Here is a 17,647-nt window from a genome sequence, read left to right as displayed (position 1 = left end):
CGACTGGGTTTTTCAGCAGTAATGTGGCCCGTAGGCTTTGGGAGCGACTAGTAGTCCACTTTTCTTGACTTTGCCCATGCCGAAGAGGCAACTGGGTCTTAAGTAGTTGTGTCGAGGTCTCTGCCTATGAGGTGCCAAGCTGACCAGGTGTCGAGCTACCTGTGAGTGCCGGGCTGACCGGGTGCCGAGCTACCTATAAGGTGCCGAGTTACCTGTGAGATGTCGAGCTACCTATGAGGTGTCAGGCTGACCGGGTGCCGAGCTGCTTGTGAGGTGCCGAGCTACCTGTGAGGTGTTAGGCTGACTGGGTGCCGAGCTACCTGTGAGGTGCCGAGCTGACCAGGTGCCGAGCTACATATGAAGTGTCGGGCTGACCGGGTGCCAAGCTGAACAGGTGCCGAGCTGCCTGTGAGGTGCCGAGCTACCTGTGAGGTGTCAGGCTGACCGGGTGCCGAGCTACCTGTGATTGTGCTGCATCAGCCTCATAATGCCGGCCATGCATTTGACCATTCCTACAAGAAGCTACTAGGAGCTCGACCTTCGGGGGCAGCACTACTAACTTTAGGTCACCAGTTCACACGGGAGCCTTGGAAGGCTCGACTAGCAAGGGCGCCTATGCAGCCTGTTGGCTGCCAACTCCCGCGGAAGCCACGAAGAGCTCATCTTTGTAGAGGGGACCTTGCGAAGAGGACTGATGAAGTTTTATCTGAATTGAAAGTAAAGTTGGTAGAGCTGCTTAGTCTGTTAGCTCCCTACATAGTCTTTGAGTTCATAAAAAATGGAAACTATAAAGTGAGAGCTTCGGTTTCTAAAGAGTGAGGACTTAGCTTTCTAGGAGAAGAGGACTTAGCTTTTTGTAGGATGAGAAGTTAGCTTTTGTAGGATGAGAACTTAGCTTTTTGTAGCGTTTTCCCCCAGACGACGCCAATTGATGTAACCGTTCCTAGTCAAGTACCAATTTTTTTGTGATGTATCACTTTTTTTGGCTAAGTACCTTGTCATTTGACCTGCTCCCAAGTGGCTTGTGACTCAGAGGATGGTGGAGCTCCCTAGTGTAGCGCAACCCGACTGCCCTCTGCATGAGGTGATCTTCTCCTCTTCGTAGATAGTGGGAGCTGAGGAACCTGCGAGAACTGAATCAGAGGACCCAGGGGTGTTTACCCGTCGGGGACTCTCCGATGCTTAAGTTAGCATTCTGATTGTAGAGAGTTTGAAGATGATATTAGAGAAATGAGAGAGGTAGAGAGTAGGGATTACCTCCATTCCATCCCCCTTTTCCTTGGGGGGTGAGGTCTTTATATACTAGTGATCTGACATGTAACTGCCTCTGATTCTCTACCGCAGCCGTTATTTTCCAGGGCTGAGCTGGTGGGCGCAGGTAACTGTTGCAGTGTACGGTCCTGTCAGGCAGTAAGCAACCACCAGAGCTGGCAGGTACGGTGCCATCAGGCGAGAGGTGTGGGTACAGTCTTCTGGTACGGCTGTCAGACGGAATGCTTCTCGTGAGGCCCCGGACGAGCTCCTTGGTGATGAGCTCCGAGTTATCTGGTGGCGAGCTCCTTGGTGAAGAGCTCCGAGCTGCCTGGTGGCGAGCTCCTTGGTGATGAACTCCGAGCTGCCTGGTGGCGAGCATCTTCCATTGGTATGTTGCAGCCTCTGTAATGGTATGTTGCAGCATAAAAAAGGTAATTGTATGAGAGTTCTGAGCAGTGATGTCTCCACTCTAGACAGCCTTTGTAATGGCACGATACCTAATACATCATCATAGACAGCCTCTGTAATGGTATGTTGCAGCCGACAACCTCTGTAACCTCTGCTCGTTCTCTCATGATCAGGTGCATCTTCCATTGGTTAAACACTACACCAATCCAGACAAATTCATCTGCAATGCAGTTAAGTTCCACCGATATCCAGCTAATCTGAATTAGAATGTATGAAAGAATATCATATATCGATGAGATACAGATAATGAAAAATTGAAAATGTCTCCATGAACCCTTCCATTTTCTGTCTAATAACAATGGCTGAAAGATTGAATCCCCTTCAACTACCAAAATGATAATTCACAACCCCTTAGCAAACAGTAATTACTCTGTCCTTGTAGAAATAGAATCCTTGTCACTCACAGGGCAACTGAAACGCCCTCTCTGTCATTGAACACCTTCTATCCCCTCCCCCCTCCCACCCAAAAGAGAGAGAAATAAAAGTCAGCTGACTCCAGGCCTCCTATATGTTTCAGGTTTCAATTCACATCATAATTTAAACAAGTATGTTGCCTTTAAATTTATTTGTATGTTATATATAGTTATTGTAGAGCCTTTTAGCTGTTGTAGATCCATTACTGAAAAGGAGAAAAACAACTATTCTCGATCCTTATCATAGAGTCAAGGTAGTTCCTTTAAATTTTCTATGTGGTTAGCAGGTTGGATTGATTGCTAGATGGTCTTGACCATTTTAACAACACAATTGAATTGCTGTGGCCATGGGTCCACCCTTGGCGCTTGGGGGTATTGTGTTCTCCTTTGCAAATCCAACTCTGGTGCCTACATGCTGAAGCCTAGAGCATCACATAGATTGGGTTCTCCTTGTTCATCAGATTGCTGTAACCACAGGTCCACTTTTAATGTTTATGGGCCAGGATCCAGAGTCATTGGATATGATGCCATTATTCATGCTGACGTTGTTGATCTATTTCAACAATATTTTCAGCCATTGGATTTAAACTTTTAGGCCAAATATTATAAAACAATCATCTAATTAATCTGAACCATTTAATAAGCATCGTTATATAATTTGGTATGATATTCGCATGCATCATCTTACGGGATAATGTGTGCACATACATGAAAAACAGTGATGAAAAATCACCTTACCAAATAACATAGTATTGTTCACTGACTACATGACAGAAACACCCCCAAATAAAATCAATGTGCTTTTTGGTGAAAAACGGGTCTTGAAAGTATGGGCGTTTTTTCTTGAAAATCGGACCCAAAAACGTCTACACTTCCAAACACCATGTATGTTAGAAAGTTAAAGAGATACGATTGTAATTACCAAGCTTCAAGAGATATTTAAACAAATTATTATTATTATTATTATTATTGAAAACCAAGTTTCCAAAAAACATATTCATTTATTTTTGTATGATGAAAAAGAATAAATTCCACAAATAGACATTGGACTCAACTCTAGAATCGTCAGAAACAGAACCTATTCTGAAATTAACCTTCACAAAATAGGTTCTGATTCGAAACACTTGAACTGAGGATGGGGTTGGTTCCAAGTTTTACCTTACAAGTTGGAACCGAATCCAACTGATCCTTATTCACCACTGTATATGCAACCCATTTATAAAAGATTATTTTCAAAAAATATCGTACGGATCCTTATTGATAAAAGTTGATTTAAGTTATTATATTGTAAAAAGAAAAAAAAAAAAGAAAAAGAAAAAAGTTATTCTGTTCTGTACTACCTACCGACTTGTTAATGTTATTACTTTTTCTTTTGAAAAGAAGAGTAATGCAAGGTATCTTCGTGGAGAGGATTTCTTCTTCTTTTTCTTTCCCTCTCTCTCAACTGGGTTTAGAAGATAAAATTGAAATTATGCTCTAGATATTTGGCTCAGAGAAAGAAGATTAGTTGTGGCTTAATCGTTTGGGTGTTTCTCTCTCAAGTTTTCAACTATCATCTCTACGATCGAAAGAACACAAAGGCCATCAGGTTTTTCATTTTCACCTCTTTTTCTTCTTTCTATAGCCTGTATGTTTCTGACTTTAGATTAGTTTCAATTTGCTTTAATATTTTAGTTTGAGAAGATTTGTATGAGATGGTCAGGAGAATTGTCGAGCCCATGCTGCTCTGAACAAGTTGGGATCGATTGTGAAATACTAATTGTCCATTCTTTAATGAACTACTATTTTGTTATATATATTAACTTTGATCTTTGATGGGACGAAAGTGGCAGAGTGAATTTGAAGGAACAATAGATATAAGTCATATTAGTTAATAAAATTGATTAGATAAAATGGAATATTAAGGCTATGTTTTCTGGTTTGATGGAAAATGAGAAGAAGGAAAGTTCTCAGGGAATTTCACAGAATATTAAGGCTATGTTTTCTGGTTTGATGGAAAATGAGAAGAAGGAAAGTTCTCAGGGAATTTCACAGAATGTGTTAAAATTCTCTCATATTTTCACTCAAACCAAACATAGCTTAAAAGCTCTACGGTAAGTAGTTGGAATTTCCTGGCACTTTCTCAAGTTGACTTGGTTGACTTGATGAGTTATAATAGAGCGAGTTTAATTATTGAGTCGGTTCAAAATCAATATACCATGGGATAGAGTTTTGTCTATTTTTTGTTTTTGTTTGTTTCATGAATTTTAAACTGTCCCAGAAAAATGAATTTTAAACTATATTGTTCCAGCGCTAAATATTTTCAAATTAATTGGTTTCCAAAAATTAAGAGAAAAATTTAAAAAAATGTAATTTCCACGTGGCACTTTAATCAGAGCCGGAAAAGGCTCATGACTCCACCATTGTAGTATGAAAGGCTTGGTTGTTTTAGTCATGGTTTTTGAACCGCCGTTGATCTGGACGGTCGGACCATTTGGCCCGGGAACCGTCCAGGCAGCCAGTTTCGTTTTATCTCAAATTCAATCCCTGGCTAAAAACCGTTAAATCACTCAATAATCCATTGACCCAGGTCATCAAACCGTTGATTCATTGACCCATTCAATGGGTTTTGGTCATTTTTTATTATTTATATTTTATTGTCAGAACAGGCTATTTGGTCGAACCATCAACCCAAAAACTGATGACCAAAATGGTTCTATTTTCAGATCGATTTTTAAAATCATGATTTTAGTGCTTCCTATACATGACATGTTATGATGGATATGGGTAGAAGAATAATTTTAATTAGGGTAAATGACTTAAATCTCCCTTCAATTTTCATATAAATACTGAAACCTCCCATCTCTTTATAAAATGGACTAGTAGTTACTTCCCTGTTGGGTGGTGTTATTAATATTGGATAAAAACCTCCCCTCTATTAATAATCTGTTAAGATTTGATTACACGAGCATTAATATTGAAAATTTAATGATATAACAAATATAAAAGAGACCTTTTTAATGATTCTGTTGGATATAAGTAAGACAGGGGAGGTAAGTTTCAGCATAAATCTCATTTTGACCCAGTTCGTTTTTAATGAGATTAATTATCCATTTTCTTTTATTTTTCAGATAAATAAGACAATGACCATTTTAGTCATAAAAAGTCATTATTAAAAGGGGTAATTTTGTTCTATCCAAGTGTTGACAATTTGTTCTCAGATAGGAAAGTTTCTTATCCATACCCAAGGAAAGCAACTTTTCCGTAAATCTGAAAAAAAGAACATAAATATCTTGGTCAATGAGAACCAAAGTCCCATTAACCAATCCTATCGAATTCAAAAAAAAAAAGACCCTAAAAAAAAACAATCACCAGGGGGTATTATGTCTTTCTTACGATTTAGTCTTTTGTTTTTTTCCCTACTTTTGAATTAGAAATGAACTGCCAATTTTGATATCTATATACCATATACCAATATCATAGTTTTATACTCTTATTATGTGTATTTTGATATTTCAGTCACATTGCCCCGGAGAATCGGACTATTTAAAGAACATCTTACTGATTTGGTGCTTCTAATAAGTTGGGAATCTCAACGATGAGCTCTACAAAGGCAAATACAAGGTTTTTTTTTTTTTTTTCTATACTTACCTCTCTTTCTTCATAATGGGTTAAATCTGAATTAGCTTTTTCTAAGTCGATTTATGAAACAACCTCACAAGTTTGTATGCTTTTAATAGAAAGGCCACATTACTTGAATATACCCTGTGGGTTAAATATTTAAGTGTTAAGATTGAGTGAAAAATTAAGTGGCAAATAAAAAATGCCATTGATTGTTAAGGTGGTAATAATGCTCAAATACTGTTTAGGATGTGAATCAATAATGAAGAAGAAGGAGAAGAAGGAGGGGCAATTGGAGGTGAGATGGGGTTTGGGTTTTACTGTTTAAAAAGGGTATTTTCAGTCATTGAGGAACATACAACCCTAAATGTAGGGGTGTAAACACATCAAATTTGAATCTGCTTAGAAATTTTGATATCCAAATTTGATTCAATATCAGATGGATATTAAAAATTAATATCCAAATTCGGATCTGATTAAATATTTGAATTTTTGATTCAATTCGAATTTGATTAATTAATTATCTTAGATAATTAATAAATATATAAAATAAATATTTTATTGATATAAAACATATAAATATCTAAATTGTTTATGTAACTTAATTATTATATATAAAATATTTTATATATTATATATAAGAATTAAATAATCGGTTGAATTCGGATATTTATCGAATCGAATCAGGTCATATCCGAATTTAAATGATTAGATATTTGAATTCGATTTGATTATATCGAATATCGAATTCAAAATTGGATTTTCAAATACCGTTGACACCCCTACCTAAATGTTTTACTAATAGAGGGCCTATTTGTGTCAAATGGACCACCTAACAAGATACATTTAAGTAGTTTTGGAAACCACAATTTGCGCCCATTCTACCCAAAGCCCAAGCCCATATCAAAACTTCTCTTTGTCTATTTTCTTTCAATTAAAAAAAAATTCAATTACATATTAGATGAAACCAATGGCCTCAAAATGCATGTTCAGAGTGGAGTAAAGCATTACATGATTTGAGATGTAAAACTTAGCACACAAGAAGTGAAGGTTCAAATGAGACTTTTACATACAATCCAAGATGATGATGGTTGTCATCACAAGAGAGGTAGATACACTTGCAAAAAATTGACCCAATCTGCAAACCCAACATGTTGATCAAATATGAAAAAACAATGTTAGGGTCTCAAATCTAGATAATATAAAATTGAGAATGACCCCACCCGATCTGACCCCTTTTTAAAGGTTGGATCCGGTTCGGTTATGAATCAACCTGGTGACTTGATTGGTAAGTCTAATTGGGACTATTTATATATTATTAAAAGTTTTCACTTTTTAATCTCTATTATTTAGTCTTTATTATTTGTTTTTTATGTTTGAAATTTTAAGGTTAATTCCTTTAATTTTTGACATTTTTATATATTTTTTCTTTATTTTTTTTTTGAAATCTCAATTACTTTTAAATTGACCCAAATTGACTAATGGATCAACCCTAACATAAACATTTAGGGTCGGGTCTAGATTTTTCCAACCCAACCCAAAGATCGGCCCGGCACAAATTCAACGTGAAAGTGTCATGACCGTTACACCCAACCCGATTGGCAGGTCTAACCTAGATGATGCTTCCGTATCCTAATTCCCAGTTTTTAACGTATGGGTGATTCAAAAACTGATACATGTGTGCAATATGCACCAACACGTATGATATGAACCATGGATTGGAGCAACGCAAATTGAGCGTTTGACAAAATAGAAGTTCCCTTTATCTGATGGGTGGTTCCGAATTCGATCCAAATCAGATGCAAAGATCGGATCTTACGAATATTGATTTGAATTCGAATTTGATGAGAAAGTCAGATATTTGGATCTGATTTTATTCGATTTAATTTAAAAAATTAATAAATTATTAAAAAATAAAATATAATAATTTAAATATTAAAAAAAACAAAAAAAGTACAAGTATGGCTTTAACTATTTTTGTTATATATACATATTTTTATAAAAAATAAATAATAAAATTTACACAAATGGAATATAAATAACAAATTTATAAATAAATAATATATATATATATATATATATATATATATTTATATATGTGTGTGTGTGTGTTATAAATAAATAAATAACATTGAAAACATGGCAAGGACGAATATCTGCTACACTTAACATTGAGATGAGTCTCGAATCCAATTAACCTCTTCCATCCAAGGCCCAACTATCTTGGGCCTTAAACCGACTCCTTTGAACCAATTTGAAAAAAAAAAAAAGTAACAAAATAGAATAAAATGCAGCATGATAGAAGCCGATATACTAGAATAAATCTTGGATCTAGCACTATCTGCTATATTCTTCTAGTATAATAATGGTAAAAAGAAAAAACAAATTAAAAAGATTATGACTTTTACTAGCAGACTACCTTATTTGCAGAATACACACTATTTAATTAGAGTCGTAAATTAGCTGATAATAAAATAGCCAATCTTGAGTTAGTAGCCCTAGAGGCTATAAAACCATGGCGAAGAATATTTTGCCTAAACCCTCCACACCACCACCTGTGTTTCTTGCTTTCAACAAGATTCCCAGCCCTGAACAGTAGAAACCACCCCATTATTGTCCGCCAACCACCTCACCTGATCTTCTCCATGACCTGGAACCCTCTAAAGTTGATCCAAACCCTGCCATGTTTCCATCAAATGGGATGGAAATGTTCTCACCTTGCACCCACTGTTCTCACAGAAATAGATCTATGGAGGCTAAAGCCATACCTAACTCTTTTCCAAATATTTTCAACAAAATGCCCAAGAGATGCCACTTATCCAACCATAATTTAGTCCTCTGCCTATTGTCAATATAATGCTTTATACATTTTTTTTATGCCAATATAATGCTTTATACATGATTCAACAGGCCTTTATACTTCAATATATCTTCCTCCAAACCCATGAACAGTCCTTTCGGTAGGATTAGTATAAATGGAATCTTCTTTCAGACAAGGTTTAAAATATGGATACATTTGATGTGTCGGTCGGTAGAGGCGTATCGGAGTGTATTGATCACTATTTAGCTTTTTTTTTTTTTCTAATTCCGGTTCAGAGGGGTCGGTTTACGGTTTATTCACCCTTGAACCGGTCGAGACCCCGAAACACCTCATGTAGGAGCGTATCGAGAAGCCCTTGATATGATATGTATTGGCCGCTACGGCCCAATATATATCAATACAATGAGCTAGTTTTGACCCTAGTCAAGCTTAGCACCTATGAGGTTATATAGCCCAAGTCCGAGCCTAACCTAGCCCAAACCTCAAGCCACCTCAAGCCTAAAATGTAAGCCTAGGCTTAGTAGGCTTTAATGTGGGCTTAAGCCAAGGCCAGTCCCTAGAGATTAGTTTATTTATTTATTTATAATATATTAAACATTTAACATTATATTAAATATTGTGTTTTTAATATTATTTTTTAAATTAGTTCGACCATGATGCCAAAAAGACATTATACCGGAAAAACTTAAATCAAACGGCATCATAGAAGTGGTAATCAATTGGGTGGGTTTCTATAAAAATTCATAGGAGGTATTGATTGGTGAAGCCTTTTTAGTATCATACTTTTTTTCCTTTCAAAATACAAAATCTATATAAGCATAACAACTTATATAGTTAAATTACTTTTATCATTGACAAATTAAACTTTCATGTTGGGGTGAGTATTCGGTTTATTCGGTTAAAAACTAAACTGAATAAATCGAATTTTTAAAAACCAAACTAAAACCGAATTATTAAAATACCAAAAAACTGAAACCGAATTTTTCGGTTCGGTTTTCAGTTAAAACCGAATTTTATTAATATTATACTAATACATATTATATATTATATATATTAATATATTTATGTATATTATAATATGTGTATATGTTAATGTATTTTATATATTTTAATATTATATATAATATATATTATATTAAGTATATAATAAATTTTGATTAATTCAGTTTTTTCAGTTAACCGAATTTCCAATTCTGAAAACCAAAAAAAACGAACCAAACAAACCAAAACCGAAAAATTCAGTTTGATTTTTCGGTTTTAACCAAACAATGCTCATCCCTACTTCTATCTTTTGTCACATGACCATACTAATTGTTTCTCATTGTTTTCCTGATTTCAATTGAAATTAAAAAGATTCAATATACAATGGATCATAAATCCAACATATGTATTTTGAAGTTGAGTCCAACATGTATTTGGAAGAGTTGGACAAGAATTGGCATTAAGTCCCCTACAAAAGATGGGGCTTCAATGCAACACTGGTAGCAACGCATCAAAAAGATACAATCTTTCTCATATTTTATTTCAACCATAAGCAATCAAAGACTAGTTGCAAATTGGCAGTAAACTTCAGCCTTTGCTCATGGAGTTGTTTTTATTTCTAATGCATTTCCAAATTAGATACAAAATTTGCACCTAGTTTAATTTTCAATCACTTTGTTTGTAACTATGATTTCCACTCCTATTTGATATAAAATTTGTATTTTAATATGCATGTCAGAAATAGGCATACAATCAACACAGAAAAAAAGGCTTTCGAATGTGGCTTTTGGCATTGCATGAGCCATGAGACCTGGAAAGCCATGAAAGCCTGTTTGGTAAAAATCCGGAAAGCCTTAGTGCCCATTTAGGACATTCAAAGAGTGGTTTAATTTCTAGCATTGTATGAGCCATGAGACTCAAAAAGTCATGAAACCTTATTTGGTAAAATGCTGGAAAGCTGAAAATGGACTTAAATGAATCCAAAATAAAAGACTTTTTGATGAAACTATAGTAGATATGAGGCAACAAAACTCGATCATCGCATAAACCCTCCAAATTGGCAAGGTTCCAATTGGTTGATTGGTAGGGTCTCTTGCTGGTTGTATTTGACTTGGGTTACTGGAGTTTATGGGTTTGGAGATGGGCTACCCCCCTTGTTGTGTAGCCTGGCCCTTAGAGAAAAAACCCTCCAAATGGGCACAAGATGAACATCTACCATTTCAATTTTCAAGACATTTTGTAATCCAGCAACAATAAAAATAAGGGTAAAAGACTTAAATATAATATACCTTGAGTTTTCATAAATTGACTTAAGCATACCTTAAGTTTTGAAATTAAACTTTAATATACCTTTCATTGTTATATATATATATATATATATATATATATATATATATATATATATATTGATAAATGAGCAAAATTTTATTAAACCAGCAAATAAGAATTACATGTAACCCATGGAAAGACACAAGATGTGATCTTTCCTTTAAAACTAGTTATAGAATTATAAGTACAAAAAAAATTACACAGAAGCTCAAAATAAAGTATCCCAAAGAACCCCTTGTTTCGCAAGTGAATTAGCCATTGATTTTACTGATCTGCCTATCCACTGAACTTTGATTGTCATATTCCTTGTTAACCATTTAACCTTTTTGAGAAGATCTCTAAAACCCCAAATCACAGTGTCCAGATCCTTCAACTAGCCCACTATCACCTGGGAATCCCCTTCAATAATCAGACTTACTATGCCTAGCTGATTTGCAAGCTGGATTCATTGTACAGTAGCAAGTAATTCGGCCCTTAAAGAGTCTCCCACACCAACAGGACCTGAGTACAATGATATAATGCTACTATCTTTGTTTCTCAGCACTCCTATGCCTGAAGATCCTAGATTTCCTCGCCTACTTCCATCAAAGTTCATCTTGATAAACTCCTCCCCTGGTGGCATCCATTCAACTCCATGTCTGTCCTTCCTAGTAGAAGTATTAGCCACTGCTAACCAACTTCTTCATAAGTCATCAAAAGAGTATGCATCAAAGAGCTTTAGAGTTTTCAGCCTTTGAATTGCCCTTGTCAGAATACATTTTTTAACTTCCAAGAAGCTCATTTCTTTTTCACAAAAGATCCCGGTGTTCCTTTCTTCCCAAATTGTCCACAACAAAGCTACTCTTATGCACTTCCACATAATTTCACTGTTATATTAAGGACAATTTTATCCTTCATTAAGACATGAAAGTTAAACAATCATCTTCTACCTTGAATTCCCAGTTCTGTAAACAAACCCTATCGCCCCTTCTCCAATCCTACAATGCTTAGGAAGATGCATCTCAATCAGATATTTAAGATTTCCAATGAAAACACGGAACCCACTACCCAAGCTTCACCAAATCGATAATTGAAGAAATAAAATAAAAATTGTGCCCAAAAGTCAGACCTATCTAAAGTTCTCTATCATTTCCTTCATGGTTTATCCATTTACTCTCCATGCCTCCCACCCATTTAGGGTTTAGAATTAACTGCATCTGTTGACATACAAAGGGTAATGGAATGAATGGAACGTCCCATACCTCAGACTCTCTTCTCACCAAATAAGGTATAAGGAATGGGATAGGATGTTATTTGAAATTCTCAGTCTCTATTTATTCCTCCTATATTTTCCTTTAATAAAAAAAAAGATTTGTGTAAATTCTATATCTATACTTTTTTCTGACCTACATTGTAAAATTTCAAGTTATTTAAATTTTTTGTGCTCTGAAAATTTAAGGGTGGATATACTACCTATTGAAGAAAATGGGATTTTTACGGGTTTCTGTTTGTCGATTTTGTTTTGTTTCATTTATTTTCATATATAAATGCTCTCCATGGAATTAATGTTGAATATATCTTATCTTCCTAGACCTTTTTTCAACTGTTCTACATCTTTCACCTTTTTCCTAGAAAAATAAACATTTCATCTATTGTTGGAGTAGCACTGCCATGATTTATCTTTTAACCCATATTGCAAGACATAAAAGGTCAAAATAAGATTTTTGAAAGTTTAAATAGATAATGTGATGTTAATAAGATAAATGTTCGGTCAGCCCACAAGGCATATTTATATCTATTAGTAACTATGCATGTTCTTTGCACGTGGTAATTCTATATATGATGTTAATGATAATAATAATGTATCCAAAATTTTCTATAAACTTTATATATTTTTATTATTTACCGGATGCAGATTGAAAATTCAAATCTAATTACATAAACACCTCATCCAAATATGTGATAATTGAATCGAGTTGTGAAGTTTCAAGTATCACTGATAAGCCTACTTTCTTGGTTAGATTCATCTTTTTGTAATATTTAATATTTTTTGTGTATCGTTTTTTTTTTGTTCATTTATCAAAAAAATGTAAGATTTAAATAGAGGGAATTGAATGTGGTGAAAAGTACCAGTTCAATTTACAATTTAAACCCTATAAAATAGAGACTAAATTAAAAAATGAGTATTTTAGTTAAAAGAAAGTTCCATAATCTTATTCATATTTTTAATAGTAGTTAAATATAGAATGATAGATGGCTTCAATTTTTCCTATAACTTTTTTGTATTTTTGTGTGTAAAAATAATTATAATATATCACACCTACTTTTTGTTTAATATAATAAATATATGATATTATACATGTACCTAATTTTTTTTCAAAATTTTTGTATTTTTATATTTTATTAACTTTTATTATTTATTTATGACACTAAAGGTTTAACATGTTTGACCCAATATTTTAACTATTGATCTTTACCAAAAGTAAAATAATTTCATTTTTGATCAATTCTAAATTATGTATTTCATTTTCATTACCAATAAAAATAATTATTGTTTATTACACTTATTTTTTAATTTGATTAATAAAAATATCATAATGTGTCTAATTTTTTCTACATTTTTTGTAAGTTTCTATATTTATTTCTAGTTTAGAAATTTTATTACCTAACTATGACTTCGTAGGTTGACTAATTTGATTCGGGTGGTTGAATTGCTTAGTCACTACTTGGATAAAAAATGATTTTGTTTTTGAGTCAGTTTTAAAATATATGGGTTTAAATTGTTAAAAATATTGACATAGATTTAATTTAATAAAAGAAAATGAAAGTTAATAATTCAAGTATAAGACTTAATGAAAGGGGATTAAATGATGTGGGGAGTAATAATTAAAGTTACATTTTCAACCTTATCATTAGAGATGGACTAAATGCATAATTATAGGCATTTTAGTAGCCATTAAATATGGCATTAAAGTTGTAATAAAATGAATTTTCTACCCTTTTCAAACAAAGTTGTAATAAAATTTTTAGTCTAATAAAAATTTCACATTACATTCACACTTTTATATATAGTATAGATTTTAAAAACTGAGGATATATTTAAGTCAAAATTTAGCTATTTTAATTATTTTATCCAAAATAAAATATATTCAACAAAAATGGGGCTCCAAATGATGGCATCCCAAGCTTTGGAAATTTGTTGGAACTGATAGCTTTTTAATTAAGGGAAAAGTAATTATCAATCTTTTTCTCCCACACACTGATAGGTATCATTTGCATGGAATATGAACCGCATAAACAAAATATGAGAGAGAGAGCTTCAGTTTTTACTACTTCATATATAGTTAAGAAGTGAAAGGCTTGGTTGCTAACGTTGTTTCTGTTGTTGTTATACTGCAGTAAAAACAAGATGAAGGAAACTTTGGTGGACTTGGTGTTTTCTTGGTCTCTCAAAGATGTACTTAATGGCCAACTGTTCAAAGAAAAGGTACACTACATAGACACACACCGTAACTCATTCATAGAGAGAGAGAGAGAGAAAGGGAGAGAGTTTTGATTGCTTTTTTTGCTTGCACTTCAGGGCCATTAGCGTTATACACATGATGTGTATGTAAGGATGTCAATCGTATTCGAAAATCCAATTTTGAATTCAATATTCAGCATAATCAAATCAAATTCAGATAATTCGAATATCTAATCAGTCAAATTTGAATATTCTATTCATATCAAATAGTTAACCGGATTCGAATTTGGATATGACCTGATTCAATTCAAAAAATATCCGAATGTGATCGATTATTTAATTTTTATATATAATATATAAAATATTAAAACAATATATAAATTATATAAATAATTTATATATTTATATACTTCATATAAATAAAATATTTATTAATTACTTAAAATAATTAATTGGTCGAATTCGAATTCAAATAAAATATTCAAATATTTAATCGAATTCAAATATTAATTATCAATATCCGTCGAATATCGAATCGAATTTGGATATCAAAATTTATTAATCGAATTTGAATTTGGATATTGCCTGATTCGATTCGAATTCGGTCCATTTACACTCCTGTATATGCTTATTGATCTAGAGAGGGAGACCCATTTCTTGTATCCTTGGTATTTGATCATGGAGGATCATTGTCTTGCATTCTAGCCTATCATTTGGAAGTTGATAGTCAGGAATGGGAGTTTGTGCGTTTAGTATGTAGGAACCAATTATTTGTTTGGGCAGAATTGAAATCCTATTCCCATTCTGGTGAAATGGGAATTCTCCCATCTGCTCTAGAAGTATACATTCAAAGTGTTGCTGCAGATTTATTACTGTGGTTTTGTTGCTTTTGTGCTGCTGGTACATGTGAGTTGTACAGGGTATCAACAGTGACCAATATAAATTTATTTATTTTGAAGAAGACAGTGACTAATAAAGATTGAAGGTTGATTATATGGTAGACTTTCATTTTTTTGCTCTATAAATGACCCTATTATTTCTTGGTAATGCTGTGTTATGTTATTGTCTTGTTGTCTGAAATTTTTTTTTGAAGTCATGTTATTATCTGAAACTCGTTCTCACTTTTAGATTGTCACTGTTGATAATAAGCAGGGGCGGAGCCAAGTATGTTGGTGGGAGGTACTTGACCCCCAAACTTTTTGTTAAAAACCATTATTTATATGGTTCTTTAGTGGTTGTAAAGGATCATTCTTGAAGGCTCCTTGGACTCCCAAAAATTTATAAAAAAAAAGTATTTATTTTTCTTTTAAAAAAACCCACATCTTTTCAGACCATTTTTCCCCAAACACTACTTCTTTTCCTCCCTGTTTCATTTTCTTATCTAACTTACCCCCAAAAGAAAATTTCTGGCTCCGCCACTGATCTGACAGACTTTTTAATTGGTATCTCTGGAGGTGGATGGAAACTCGTATTAGACACTTTTGTAATAGCATAATATATTAGTTGGGACCCGTGGGATTTGTTAAAGTTAGAAGAAGCCTTATAACATTCCTAATTGGGCTGCCGAGCCGAGTCCAATCCAAATATTAGTTTTGGTTATGTACGTTTAGATAAATTCGCATTAGCTTTTCTAATTTTTATTGATTTTTGGTTAATTATTATGGTGATTTTCAATTTTTTTGTTCAATAAATTTGTATTAAATAGAACTTAAATGGGTTTCAATTTTTATTTATAATCTTATTTTCATTAATTATTGTTAGATAAATTTGTTATAATTTTTACTAATTTTATTTGGTTTTATTAATTTTTATTATTTTTAAATGGAAATTAAATAGATTTTAATTTAGCAAAAATTATTGTTAATAAATGAAAAAATATTAATTTCTATTAAGTCATTAATATAATTAATTCATTATCTAATTAAGTTTAATCGAGGGCTTAACTTAATTAAATAATTAAGTTATCAATTAAGAAATTGTAGGTTAATTTAACTAAGTTGATTAATTAAGGCTGTGTTTGGTACCATTGCCACTTCTACTTGCAACGTTTTGTGTTGGCCAATACAGATAGAAAAGTATGGGAGATATCCCCAATGCATATGGGGTGTATGGATTAGATATTGACATTTATGCCATTCTTAAAGAAGCGGCAATGTTATCCAATGTTGTATTGATAACTCAAATAATTTGTGGTAGAAAAAAATGACTTTTCATAAAATTTGTATTGGCGTTACGAGTAGAAGTTTGCAATGATATCAAACACAACCTAAGTTAGAGTATTATTATTCTTGTGTGCATATTCCTGCTGCCATCCTATGTTCATATCCCTTATCAACCATTTGATTTTCTTAAACATATCTCTATGATACCATATTATATGCCAACCATCACATTATAATCTCCTTCAGTGATTAATCTATCAAAATTCAAGTTTTTTTTTTTTCAGAAATTCCTAACCGAATAAGATCCGTAAACAAATTAAGCTTTATTCCTGAAGACCCCTTCACTCCAGAAAGACTTAGATTACTACCATCAAACTTTAATTTGGTGAAGCCATCCTCAGGTGGTTCCCATTCCTTTTGAATTATCTTCTTTTTGTATGACGATGCAAAAATTTATAGTAAGTTATTTACAAGAAGATCATGATGAACAAGAGGCACAAATAATATGATAAATAAAAGTAGAGGTCTCATAAAGAATCATTCAATCCAAAAGCTTAACCTGTTAAGTGAGGTCCTTGAATAGGTTTTTATTCTTAACATGCATGCCCCTTCACACGAAAGCCCATTGGGCTTAAAGCGTGGACGGCACAGGCCCACCCATACCTTGTACTGAAACTTAATTAATTATAATGGGGGTGACGAGAATCAAACACTAAACCACTTAGTCAAAGTGACTGATACCATCTCAAAAAACCGTTCAACCTAAAAGTTTAAGTTGTTTAGTAAGTGAGGTCCTTGAATAAGTTTTTATTCTCTAACAAGGTCCAACTTGGAAGGGCTAGGGTTGAGCATTTGCCATCAAAATTTGATGGCAAGGCCCCACCTGCACCTCTAAATAAAATCATTCAAACATTTAGCATTTTTGTTTTATTTCATATCATAGGAGTGCATTATTTTCTGGCCAGAAATCATTGGCTCTCATATTACCAGATGTGCCATTTTAGTCATAAATTCAAATTGACAAGAAATAAGGATTTACAGTAATATTGCTGTGTGTGCCTATAGATGCTTGGGGACAGTGGACCAGATCCAATGGCCTGTAATTTTCCATGTGTCACATGTTCAGGATTGGGAAAGATGATAAAGACTGGTGAATCAATAAGCACCTTCTTTCCAC

General features: G+C 33.4%; 1 protein-coding gene across 1 annotated transcript in view; it reads left to right on the top strand.

The window, feature by feature from the left end:
* The first annotated feature begins 3,539 nt into the window (after positions 1-3,539).
* Positions 3,540-17,647, top strand: part of LOC148855609 (P-loop containing nucleoside triphosphate hydrolases superfamily protein) — a 30,596-nt gene continuing 16,488 nt past the window's right edge. Inside the window, exons 1-3 of the mRNA XM_088982830.1 lie at positions 3,540-3,723; positions 5,634-5,738; positions 14,245-14,332. Of these exons, the coding sequence (XP_088838956.1) occupies positions 5,713-5,738; positions 14,245-14,332 (114 nt within the window). The 5' untranslated portion in view covers positions 3,540-3,723; positions 5,634-5,712. The remainder of the gene's footprint in view (positions 3,724-5,633; positions 5,739-14,244; positions 14,333-17,647) is intronic.

The sequence above is a fragment of the Nelumbo lutea genome, chromosome 4 (genome assembly GCF_056320005.1).
Source record: "Nelumbo lutea isolate HS-2025 chromosome 4, American lotus-T2T, whole genome shotgun sequence".
Taxonomy (NCBI): domain Eukaryota; kingdom Viridiplantae; phylum Streptophyta; class Magnoliopsida; order Proteales; family Nelumbonaceae; genus Nelumbo; species Nelumbo lutea.
The sequence above is the reverse complement of the archived record's forward strand: the minus strand, read 5'-3'. Positions and strand labels throughout refer to the sequence as shown.